At 38.9% G+C, this 13,119-nt stretch overlaps 1 protein-coding gene across 10 annotated transcripts in view; it reads left to right on the top strand.

Annotated features, from left to right (window-relative positions):
• ATP8B4 (ATPase phospholipid transporting 8B4 (putative)) overlaps positions 1–13,119 on the top strand; it is a 265,509-nt gene that overhangs the window by 204,830 nt on the left and 47,560 nt on the right. For 9 of the 10 annotated variants that reach the window (XM_073800972.1, XM_073800971.1, XM_073800970.1 and 6 more), the window contains 3 exons: positions 6,676–6,823; positions 9,812–9,995; positions 10,672–10,895. In XM_073800972.1, the coding sequence (XP_073657073.1) occupies positions 6,676–6,823; positions 9,812–9,995; positions 10,672–10,895 (556 nt within the window). The remainder of the gene's footprint in view (positions 1–6,675; positions 6,824–9,811; positions 9,996–10,671; positions 10,896–13,119) is intronic. The other variant, XM_073800975.1, reaches the window with a different exon arrangement.

Raw genomic sequence — 13,119 nt, 5'->3', positions numbered from 1 at the left:
TTCAGCCATTGTTCTCAATCTTTCCACCAAAAAGGACTAATTTTTAAAAATATTTCCCCAATAGACCCTATGGAGTCTATTATTAAAATCATATCAATAATAATAATAAAATTATATCAGTCACAGTTAATTAGAATTCCTAATTTTTATTTGGCAAAGACACACATAATCTTCAGTCACAGCTTCTAACCAGTGTGATATAGCAGTTTTTTACACCAGGTTGATGTAAGGTAGCTGAAAGGAAGATAAAACTTTAAAAACGTAGGGAGTCTCTACGTTCTTATCATAGAAAATTCTACACTTTTCATTAACCTTCTTAAGATACTGAAAACAACATGCTGACTCCCATTACAAATTTTATGGATCCTCTTTCTCTGTTGATTACATTGAATAATAATATTGCAGGTTGATGGAACAGCACACACAAAGGCATACAGATGTGAAAGATATGTTATATTCCAGGAGCAACCTGTCAAGTTGTAGCTGGAGTGTACTACAGAGTTATGGGCGGGGATAATTTTTCAGAGATGAAGTGGTGATAGATTGAGTGATAAGCCGAAGTGAATATACTTTATCCTGAAGGTACTGGATGGATGGAGAGGACTTCTAAGCAGACAAGAGACAAATCCAATTTTGCACTTTAGAAATAACACGGTAGTGGCAGGATAGATGAAGTATGTTTGACAGAAAATGAATGGGATGGGTAGATGGATGAGGAAGCTGTTGGAATACAATACTTAAGTTTAGGGATGATGAGGGTCGAACTAAGGCAGCGAGGTGGTAAGAACGGGCAAGGAAAAAGTGGAATGAAATTGATAGCTGTTTCGGAGGTAGAATGGGTAGGACTTGGAATTCGACTTGATGCGAAGAGATGCAGAAGGAGGCTCTGTCATTTCTAGCTTGTCTGACTTCACAGCCTGGAATACACTGAGCTGTGCAAGAAGAGAAACTCATTAAATTTTCTAAAACTGAACTTGAACCCCTTTTCTGCCTGATGACAGAACAATTAAGTTAGGCACTCCGGGTAAATTTAGTTCACGTCTAGGATGTGCAATTGCCTTACCTGTCACTGTTCCTCAGCGTCTATCCTGTGGCCTCTGGCACTTCCCATTTCTGTGTCCCTGTCTGGTCTCTGGTCTCTGGGTTGCTGGCTGTCCCTGTTGGCTGACTTCCGCATCCTCCTGAGGAAACATGGAAGTTTAGGGGCTCTTCCTTACCTCTCTGTGTCTGAGACGTGCTCTCACATGGTTACCTCTCTTTCTTCTACTACCCTCCATGTCACCATGCGTCAGTGGCAACGCGTCCATACTCAGATTCCCAAAAACTTATCTGAGAATTCCATTATCCACTCCCAGTCCAGGGTGTGGGTCAGCACCCAGGCTTGTTTTAGTGATTCACGAGCATCTAACCTCCTCTTCAAAGTCCCTCTCCTCTAGGCTGGATGGGAAATGGAGAAAAGAAGTCATTTTTTTCTAGTCTGTTGCTTAGGGCAACAGTTTATGCCCTGATTCCTTTAAGGATTAGTTTTTTGACACTTGAAGAAACTTTTCCCTCTCAAAAAGCCCAATTAGTGGAATTCCAGATTGCTGGAATTCAGGATGACAATGCTGCTATGAGTTTCAGGAGTCCATTTTGGTACTCAGAAAACAAAATCTTGACTTTTGTTTTCTCTGTATTTGGCCCTGTCAGATCCCCCGAGGCAAGGTATGTTTCGGAGTAAACAGAGAGGGTCACCTGTGGTGGCCGTGGTAATTGCAAGGGGTGGGGAACCGAAGTTAATTTCTCAAGATTTTATCCAGCCACATGTGGTTGACTAAGTAGGTGACATAACTGTCATTACATGGAAGGAATGTGGAGAAATATGAATTCCTATATACTGTTGTTGGGAGTGTAAGTTGGTAGAAACTTTCTAGACGGTGAACTAGCAGTATATTTCAAAATCATGTATGTGCACAGTTTTGACCCAATGATTCTTACTTCTAGGAATTGTCCTTAAGAAAAATAAATGGACAAATGTATGTGTGTGTGTACGTGTGTGTGTTTGTATACATACATACATATTGTGGCATCGATTATGAATAGAAAATTAGAAATTGCGCAAATACCCAGCCACAGGGATTTTGTTAAGTACTATGATATATAGATGGAGTGAGATACTATCCAGTCTTAAAAGTGATTATGTGTTTTTTGACATTGGAAGATGTCCACGATATATTTAAGTGAAAAATGAGTTTATGAAATTTCATGCATAACATTATCCATTTTTTTAAAAAAGTATATATGTATCTATGTATGTATACATATAAAACACTATACATCTATATCCATATCTACCTACCTACCTCCACATCAAGTTCTTGAGAACATATACGTACAGTTGTTCTCTCTTGGTGATACAATTATGGATCATGTTTGCTTTCTTCTTTATGGCTCTTTGTGTTATCTGAAGTTGTAATAGTGTCCATACAATACTTTTACAATTAGGAAAAAAGCCAAAAGATTATCTCCATTTTTTTTAGTGAGGAGGGAAAAAAGTAAAGATTTTCCATCTAGACTAATTCTTTCAGGACTCTTGAGGCCACCTTGTTTAACTTGCTGGCAAATAATGTTTATTTCAATTCAGATTTGGAGATTACCCCATTCTGAGACTCTACAACAGAGAGGCAATGAATGATAGAAAATTCTGTATGAGAAGAATCAATACATTTATAGTATACAGTTGCTTTATGTTATGGGGAAAAAAGAGCATCCAAGAAAAGTTATTACTGGAGGTGCTGCTCTCTATAATCCTAATCTTGGCCACTTATATCTAAACCCATGGCTTTGGGGATGAAATATTGAAATGATAAATTTACACCACTCAATTTTCTTGTGTTACACCTTTGAGTTCAGTGGGTTAGTTTTGCTTTTTCATGCAAAAACATTAAAAAGAAGTATCAGAAGAAGAGGATCTAAGTGATAGTAACTATTGGGAGGAAATGACCTAAATGCTCATATTTAAACCTGTCAAATATGTTTCAATTATTTCATAAACATTGATATGTAAGTTTCATGCATATCATGCATGCATACAGCTTGTTTCAAATTTAATGTCATGAAAATGTTTTAGACACATTGAGTCCTGGGTTAACTTTGCTGCCATAGCTGCTTTAGTATTCAGGGCATGCCCAGAAATCTACAATTAAACCCTGTTATGCTTTCTCCAAATATTACTGCATTGATTACATTTCTTCAATACATATGTCTTCTGCCCAAAGAAAAGCAGACTGAGGATGTAATTTTGCTTGGGCTGACAAGCAAACCCATTACATGTTTCATTTTTGTTGCATTGAGCACATGTTTTATTGTTAGGAAAATTAATTAAACCATGAAGTGACTCTACTGCTTCTGAGTAGTATCCTAGTGATATACCTAGGAACTGACATTTCCTCTTTAATCAACAAAATACATATTGCATTTTTTGCACACCTACTTGATGGAAAGTTATTGTTTGAATGAGCAGGGTTCATAAATGCAAATGGCTCCAGGGCCAGGCAGGAAATATTAGTTGTGTGATCTGGGCTGTACAAGGCATTATGGAATGTTTGGGGCGTTGGTGAAGGTGAACAACACGTTGTCCATAAATTCATACGGATTCTTTTTAGACATTATGCAGGCCAAACAAAATGCACCTTGTTCCTAATTCTCAATTTCTAGTCACCCCGGCAAAATGTTTTAGTAAGTTTAGTTTCTATCATAAATTGTAAAATTTTAGAGTACTCACTAATATTGGAGACCTTCCAGTACAGCCTGGTACAGCTGCCTGAGCTTTCTTAATGGTATCAACCAGTGTGTTTCACTGGTATCATTCCCCTAGATTCTAATAAAGATACCGCTTCAGGGGTAGAGTATCTTATAGGTCACACAGTTAATAAGGGATGAAACTTGGGCTTGACATCAAAATTTCATGTACTTTCTCCCTTTCTCTACTGTTGGCAGGGTACTCTTTTACCCTAACTGGTGCTCTAGTGCTATGCCTTTTTCCCAACCTAGAGGCAGCCTGTGGCTAACTATGTGTAAACCTTTTGGTGCAGTAGACAGAGCGCTAGGAATTTGAAGACCTGGGTTCTCGCCTGGGTCTGTAACTGACTAATCAAGTGGCTAGAGGTCAGATAGCTCAGCTGTGGGCATATGAGATATCAGAGGCAGACCTTGGGCCTGAAGCCAGATCTCCAGGTTTCAAGCCCAATGCTCATATCAAAGTCAAAATTGTATTTGTCTAAACATGACGTCATGGTTTCCATCTATTTTCTAACAGGTCGTTTTAAGGTTTGAATATAGAGCGCCTTAAGACTGAAAAAATGACTCTTTCTCCTACCATCTCTTTTCTTTATAGATTGCATGTAAGCTAACGTGGGCCTAACTGTGCTTTGCTGTGTTTGTGGTGGCATGGGGCTGTGAATGCCAAAGTCGCCTCAACCGATAATACCTTTCTGCATGCCAACATTGTAACAGACTGCCCTTCATTACAGAGCTTGGAAAAATCAGGCAGTCTTCTGTTTTAGCATTTGTTACTTGTATTCTGTAGTAAAGCATTGTGTATCATGCCTGCAAAAATGTATAATTCATATTCCACGAAGGGAGTTATGTGTCGCTTTTTCCCTCCTAATAAATTGTTTGGCGAGGACCAGCTGGTGTTTGAAGAGCTAAGTTCCAGGAAGAAAAAGAAATGACAGCTATAGAGCATGGGCAAAGGGCTGGCCTGTTTGGAGGGAGTGCGGTGGGGATTTAAGCAGAGCCGGAAACACTGTCCCTTTTCTGCCCGGAAAAGGGTTCATGTGAGATGTTAGGAAGACAGTTTAGGGGAAAAAAATCCTAAGTAAATAGAATTTCAGCCAATACTTTCATGAACTTCACCCTTCTTTGGAATGCTTTCATTCTCTGGGGGAAAACAGAGTTTGAGTCATTTATACAGCAAGTGAGAACTTTACTGAAAAGGAAACTTCAGGAGATGTTTGCCCTTTGGTGCTTTCTGAGGACCTAATTTATGAGCTCTGCAACACTGTCAGAGAAATGTTCATTTTGGAGGAACTTGTCTCTCTTGCTTTCTTCATTATATGGACTGTAAATTTTCATGAGTGTGAGGAGGATTCCCTGACATGATTATCTGATGCAAAAGCCCTGTATCTCCCACTTAAAACAATGATTTTTCATGTCTGTTCTCCCTCCCGCCCCCTTCCTTAACTCCCTAAACTTCACACATAGCACTCTGACTTTATAAATCTTTTTATTTGATTCTGCAAACTGATTGCTAAAACGTATAATATCATCCCTGGAGCCAAGGGCATGTAACCTTTGGGTTCTCTGGGTTCCTTAAATGCAGGATGTGATTTTGGTCCTGGACAGCAGAAGGAGATGTTGAGCCAGAAGATGTTTTTTTTAAAAAAACTTGTAAACAAATTAGTGTTACAATTTCAAATAATTAGAAAGCTGAGGGCTAAAATGACTGCTTTTGTAATGTGAACATTCTCTTCTTTCAGAGGAGCCACAGCAAAAAACCATTTAAATAAATGCTTTCTACATAAGATGAGTCTTTGGGGAACCATTTCATTTTGCTTTTAAGACAAAACATCCATTTTCTGGCCTGTCTCTCACTCCCCATTCTCTCCTGGGCACTTGTTTCGTATATGCTAGTTGTGGCCTAAAGTGTTGGTGGCTGGCTTTGGCACTCAACTTCGGAGCGCCGACTGTGTAGTTCCCTGGTTGTGATTGAAAGTTCTAGCAGTCATGTCAGCTTGCCCTATGTTACTTCAGAGCCTGTCATCCAAGGGGTTCGGAGAGGAAATTTTCCTTCCTTTAAAGGCATTGTCTTTCCATCTTGAAGAGAAGAATAAAATGCCACTTCTAACGGTGTTAAGTCACAGTACAATCTTCCTCTTAAGCAGCAGAGATGGTTGAGTTGTGGGCAGGGTTATTCTAGTGCTGATCAGATCTAGGACACTGGAGGGAGTTTCCATTTGGAACTACCCTCTACACTTTGGTGTCTGTAGTGTCTTTCCCAGAAGATTTATTCTATTGTTTCGGCTGATGAGTACAATTTTCACTTAAAATATTCCATTATGTTATAATGACTATGCCAATTCAGTAAATGCCTTTATTTGTTTTTATTGTCAAACTTCTAAAAGATGTGCTTCTCAGAAGACTGCCGTTTTAAGTTGGATCATGTTACATTGTTCTACAAGTTGATTAATTTATTTTATATACAGAATTCCCTGGAATTCCTAGAAGATTTCATCAATTGTCTTTAGTCTTTCCCTTTCCATTGTTTAACAACATCAGGTGCCAGATCAGTGGTTCTTAAGTCTGTGAAGCTCAGGTAACCTTATGTATCAAATTTATCAAGAGCACCTAGTTCAAGCCCAGCTCAAGATCATGATGTAGCCTTTAGGTAATCTAACATGTTCGAGATGATCTGTTTTCCTTATGTTTACCCTCCTACTTCCTGGAATTTGCAAATTTGCTATGGTATCCCCATCACAAAGAATTATCCAGCTAGCTTACTGAAACTGTATCTCGTGCAGCAGTCTGTCTGAATAGTGATGAAATGAATTTACCTCTAGGCCAGTCTCTCCTTAGAGTTAATAGGTATGCTCTGTATACTTTGTTATGATTTGCCTTCCTCCCCTCTCCTTTAAGGAAAGCAAAGGAAAATTTGTTTGGACAAAACAGAAGTTTTTCCAATGGCCATGTAGTTTTTGAAAAAAAGCAGCCGCTGGAGTTGGACTCAGTTGTAGAAGAAACCGTAACAGGGGATTATGCCTTAATCATAAATGGCCACAGTTTGGTGAGTTTGCTTAAGGCTTTTTGTTCCTTTTTCTCCACCCCAATAATCATTTCTTTTGTGCTGTCATAATGAAATCTTTTTTTGTGTATTCAAAACAAATGACACTACTAGAAATAGGGCATATGCACTGATTTCCTGTTTGCAAAGGAAAGGGAAACTTCTAATATATATTTCATACATTATTGCTTGAACCACCACAGTGAAGGGGAGGATCTGAAGAAATACTGAATTCAGAGGATATCAATCTTGTCTAAATGACTACAGACCGTTTAGCAGTACTGTTTAAGTGCTTTTCTGAGGGAGAGTGTCACAGCTCCCTGTTGTTTAATTAAAATAATGCAACTGGATAGATGTATTGCAATTATTGCTCTTGCTAATGTTTGTGATTTGCAGAGTGCAACCTGACCTTCATATAATTACCACACCAAATTATTGCCATTAAGATACCTCTAGTGGTCTTTCTAAATAGCAGCATTTTAGAGCGATGCCAAACAATTTGCTTTGATTAGGAAATCTGGTTCTTGTCGTAATAGAATAAACTTGCATTGTACTTTTAATGTAGTTCAGGTTCCAAATCTTGAACAAATATCAAAAGCTCTTCTGAGTTTCTAATTTAGAAAACAAAAGCTCTGATTGTACTCCAGTGAAATTATCATTTATATGCACAAAGAGCTAATCTCACATCTTTCTCCGGCTTTGATGATCATTTTCCACTTTTGGGAGTTTGGAAAATAAACGTATCTTCTTGTAGACAGTTTCTTAGAGGACAAAAGAAGTTGGAAATGAGTATATTGTATTCCCCCCCTTGTGATCAGCTGTCTGTTAGTTCTTAGTGCTTAGAGCGTTATCCAGCTGGATTCCAGACGTAATGATGTGTTGCCTTCTACACCATGGAAAGTTACAGAGCTCAGTTGCAGGCCAAGCTTAGTTGAAAGTTTGTCCAGATGACACGAACTTCTCCTTTGCACAAATGAGCAGCAACTGAAAATTCTAAGCCTGTCAGCTGGGACTTAGAGCTGGCGGTCTTCAAGCTGAATTGCCCTGGGACCAACCACAATAGGGAAAGGGTCCCAAATGACTTGTGCTTTGACTTTCCCTCAGGCTCAAAGAGGCCAGTGTGTGGGCAGTTAGAGTACTAAGGTGATAGCACACAAGATTCTCTCTCTGTCTCTAAATCTGTTGAAAGAAAGAGCTAAGATAGACACTCTTCAAGAACCCCCTCAGCTTCAAAGCCTGAAGCTTATGAAACCATGAAATGTCATTTTTAATTTAAGGAGAATTGACTGTGTTTCTACTAGTATGGTCAGTTTTTTAAAAAAAAATCATGATTCCAATTTGCTCAAATCTTGATGCTTTGCAGAATGTAATTGGGTCTTTCTTTCTCACAGTCTGTGTCTAGGTTTTTCACTTGTTGATAATAAAGAAAAAAGAAAAGAAAGAGATGGGAACCATTCTGAGCAAGACAGCCAGTTACACACTTTCTCTTTCAGAGAGGGTAATTATATTTGAGAAAGCTAACTCACAATTTCCCCTAAGAATTGTAGGCTTTGACACGAGAATTTTCTGCATTAGAGTCATGTTTTTATACTCATTTACCCATCCTTCCATTCATCCCATTAACATTCATTAAGCATGTCCAGGTCACTGTGCTAGAGGCTGAGGATAAGGATGTGAAGAGAACACAGTCCTTGTTTTAGGGATTGTCATCTGGTGAGAGCTAATCTCACAGTGGTATGACAAATACTATAAGGAGGAATGGACACAGTGCTTTTTTTGCGGTATGTGGGCCTCTCACTGTTGTGGCCTCTCCCGTTGCGGAGCACAGGCTCCGGACACGCAGGCTCAGCGGCCATGGCTCACGGGCCCAGCCGCTCCACGGCATGTGGGATCTTCCCGGACTGGGGCACGAACCTGTGTCCCCTGCATCGGCAGGCGGACTCTCAACCACTGCGCCACCAGGGAAGCCCGGACACAGTGCTTTGAGAGCATAGAGGCAAAGCAGCACATTTAGTTCCTCATGGGAAAATCAGGGAAGACTTCCTGGAGGAAGTGATGTTTTCAGGTAGAGGAAACAGCAAGTACAAAGGCACAAAGGCAAGAAAGAACCTGCCAAATTATGGAAACAAGCAACTTGGCCTGACAGGAGTAAAGAGTAAACCTGAAGGTGGTGGTAGAAGACAGACTCAAAAGGAATATAGGGGCCAGAGTGTGAGTGGGCTGTGAACATCTCACTAAAGATTCATTCAAAGATAATGATGACTCTAAGTTTAGGTGGATTCCTGTTTTCTTTTAATGTGTTTATTAAATAATGTAGAGATGTTTTCTAGAAAAAAATTGTACTTAATTACAAAGGATTATGTTCTCTTTTTCAGTCCTTCTTTGGTATGTCTAAGAAGTGCAAGGGTGTAAATGGCTGGGGAACCCTGTCTGAGACACAGGTTGCATGCCACCCTTTGCACAGGCCTCTCTTGATTTCAGTCGCTATGTTCTTCAAGGGCTAATCTCCAGATCATCTGCTTCTCATTTGCTCTCACATTAACAACCACAACAAGAAACACTAAATATACAAAACAACAGTGCAAAGGAAACAAAAATGTCATCATGTAGAACAGACAAATCATCATTTTGTAGTTCATTCTAAACTTGGTGAGGTGATGGATTGGTTCTGGCCTTCGCTTTTCCTTATTTTAGTGGATTCCGGACCCTTTCTGGCATTCAACTGTATCTCTCCAGTGCAGCACGATAATGTATCAAGGAAGAAACACAGGACACTGCGTCTTTTACTTTTATGGTAAACTTCCTTGGCACTAAGTAGGAGTTCAATACTCTTTTCTTTTGTTGTTTGTGTGGCCCTGAGTCAACAATGACTTGTTGAAGTGAATGAAACTGTTTAGAAATCAGCTGAGAAACAAGAAATCTGCTTCCCAAATGACATCTCTCATTTATTATTTCTCGTTCTATTGTGGATTTAAAAAAAAAATAACGTAGGCCCATGCTCTAGAAAATGATGTCAAGAACGATCTTCTAGAACTTGCCTGCATGTGTAAGACTGTGGTTTGCTGCCGAGTCACCCCTCTCCAGAAAGCTCAAGTAGTAGAGCTGGTGAAGAAGCACAGAAATGCTGTCACTTTGGCCATAGGCGATGGAGCCAATGACGTCAGCATGATCAAAAGTAAGGGGACATTTGCTCAACGGGTGTGCTGCAGACCTGGAGCTCCCAGGTTCAGCACTTGGCAATATGTAATGGAGATTGCATTGCAATTTAATTTTCCCAGTGTTTCTGAAATTAATACTTTTAGGGCTCAATTCATCCACCATTATTAGCATTCATTAAAAACAAAAAAGAAAACACCTTTAACTAAATCATTTATGTTATTGGTCACTGTTTGGAGAAATAAGTAGCTATGGTGTAGAGGAATGAACATTAGATACACAGTCCCAACACTAAGGTTTAGTCCCAGCTTTGCCACTTACAAATTGTAAAACTTTGTTCAAGTTACTGAACTTTCTGTGTCAATTTTCTCTTTTGAAAAACTAGGATAAATACCTATCATGAGTGTTTCATGAGATAATATATGGGAAAAGTTATAAATGCTATGGGTTTCTGTGAATAAATAATAACATACAAGAAGAGTGATAGGGGAATTCCCTGGCGGTCCAGTGGTTAGGACTTGGTGCTTCCACTGCTGGGGGCCCGGGTTTGATCCCTGATCGGGGAATTAAGATACCGCAAGCCAAGTGGTGTGGCCAAAAATAAAAAAACAAATTAAAAAAAGAGGAGTGATAGGTTCCCCAAAGAAGTTGTGTCTTTGTTTGGGGAGTGAAACTGTCCCTCTTCTCCTTTGTAGGTGCTCACATTGGTGTCGGCATCAGCGGCCAGGAAGGACTGCAGGCAGTCCTAGCCAGCGACTACGCATTTGCACAGTTTAGATACCTCCAAAGGCTTCTCCTTGTTCATGGAAGGTGGTCCTATTTCCGAATGTGCAAATTCTTACGCTATTTCTTCTATAAGAATTTTGCATTCACACTTGTGCATTTCTGGTTTGGTTTCTTCTGTGGTTTCTCAGCCCAGGTTGGTAAAAAAGTTTCTTTCTTTTATACGATCCCCTGGATTGTAGATGACTGTTGTTCATGGCTCTTTACTAATCAATAGAGGTCATTTTTGTATATCTAATATAAATGACAGTGTGACAAATTATGTAATGGATAGTTGACTTGAGCTTTGAGCCCAAGAAGAATATATATTTAGCTAGAGTTTTATTTTTTGCTTATTTACATAGTAACTAATGACGACTCCTTCCTGTGCATTTTAAAGTTTTTATTGAAATTTTGGGTATGATGACAGGTAAGCTTGATGTAGAGTTTTAATTCAGAATCTGAGAAACACTAATAAGAAAAGTTGAGGCATATCTGTTGGAAAGATGATCACTCACCCAACACACTGAATGTAAATATTTTATATCAGGGGAAGGAATTGCTACCCTGACCTCAAGGCTGTTTGACAGCAATTCATCAGCTAAAAATTGATCCATAGGTTATGTTGGTAGCAAGGAAGAAATATTAGCAAATTCGTAAATTAGGATTCTATTTTTATATCTACTTTTAGACATTTTAAAGATTACTTAACCCCATATCTTGGATATCAGGAAAATTTTGATGCTGGGTATCAACTGTGAAATGTAAGACTTATAGCATTTAAATATATTTATGATTAAAAATTGGCATCAATATTTTAAACAACAGCAACAAAAGAAAAAGGTTGTCCTTGAGAATGAAATGGTAACTATAACTATCATTAGAGATTTCTTCAATTGTTCTTCCTTCCTCTTTTTTTTTTTAACATCTTTATTGGAGTGTAATTGCTTTACACTGGTGTGTTAGTTTCTGCTTTATAACAAAGTGAATCAGTTATACATATACATATGTTCCCATATCTCTTCCCTCTTGCGTCTCCCTCCCTCCCACCCTCCCTATCCCACCCTTATAGGTGGTCACAAACCACCTAGCTGATCTCCCTGTGCTATGCGGCTGCTTCCCACTAGCTATTTTACATTTGGTAGTGTATATATGTCCATGCCACTCCCTCACTTTGTCACAGCTTACCCTTCCCCCTTCCCATATCCTCAAGACCATTCTCTAGTAGGTCTGTGTCTTTATTCCCGTCTTACCCCTAGGTTCTTCATGAACTTTTTTATTTTCTTAGATTCCATATATATATATGTTAGCATACGGTATTTGTTTTTCTCTTTCTGACTTACTTCACTCTGTATGACAGACTCTAGGTCCATCCACCTTACTACAAATATCTCAATTTCGTTTCTTTTTATGGCTGAGTAATATTCCATTGTATATATGTGCTACATCATCTTTATCCATTCATCCGATGATGGACGCTTAGGTTGCTTCCATGTCCTGGCTACTGTAAATAGAGCTGCAATGAACATTGTGGTACATGACTCTTTTTGAATTATGGTTTTCTCAGGGTATATGCCCATTAGTGGGATTCCTGGGTCATATGGTAGTTCTATTTGTAGTTTTTTAAGGAACTTCCATACTGTTCTCCACAGTGGTTGTATCAATTTACATTCCCACCAACAGTGCAAGAGGGTTCCCTTTCCTCCACACCCTCACCAGCATTTATTGTTTCTAGATTTTTTGATGATGGCCATTGTGACTGGTGTGAGATGATATCTCATTGTAGTTTTGATTTGCATTTCTCTAATGATTAATGATGTTGAGCATTCTTTCATGTGTTTGTTGGCAGTCTGTATATCTTCTTTGGAGAAATGTCTATTTAGGTTTTCTGCCCATTTTTGGATTGGGTTTTTTGTTTTTTTGTTATTGAGCTGAATGAGCTACTTGTAACTCTTGGAGATTAATCCTTTGTCAGTTGCTTCATTTGCAAGTATTTTCTCCCATTCTGAGGGTTGTCTTTTGGTCTTGTTTATGGTTTCCTTTGCTGTGCAAAAGCTTTTAAGTTTCATTAGGTCCCATTTGTTTATTTTTCTTTTTATTTCCATTCCTCTAGGAGGTGGGTCAAAAAGGATCTTGCTGTGATTTATGTCATAGAGTGTTCTGCCTATGTTTTCCTCTAAGAGTTTGATAATGTCTGGCCTTACATTTAGGTCTTTAATCCATTTTGAGTTTATTTTTGTGTATGGTGTTAGGGAGTGTTCTAATTTCATACTTCTACATGTACCTGTCCTGTTTTCCCAGCACCATTTATTGAAGAGGCAGTCTTTTCTCCACTGTATATTCTTGCCTCCTTTATCAAAGATAAGGTGACCATATGTGTG

The sequence above is a fragment of the Tursiops truncatus genome, chromosome 2 (genome assembly GCF_011762595.2).
Source record: "Tursiops truncatus isolate mTurTru1 chromosome 2, mTurTru1.mat.Y, whole genome shotgun sequence".
Lineage (NCBI taxonomy): Eukaryota > Metazoa > Chordata > Mammalia > Artiodactyla > Delphinidae > Tursiops > Tursiops truncatus.
Note: the sequence above shows the minus strand (reverse complement) of the source record. Positions and strands in the feature narration are given on the sequence as shown.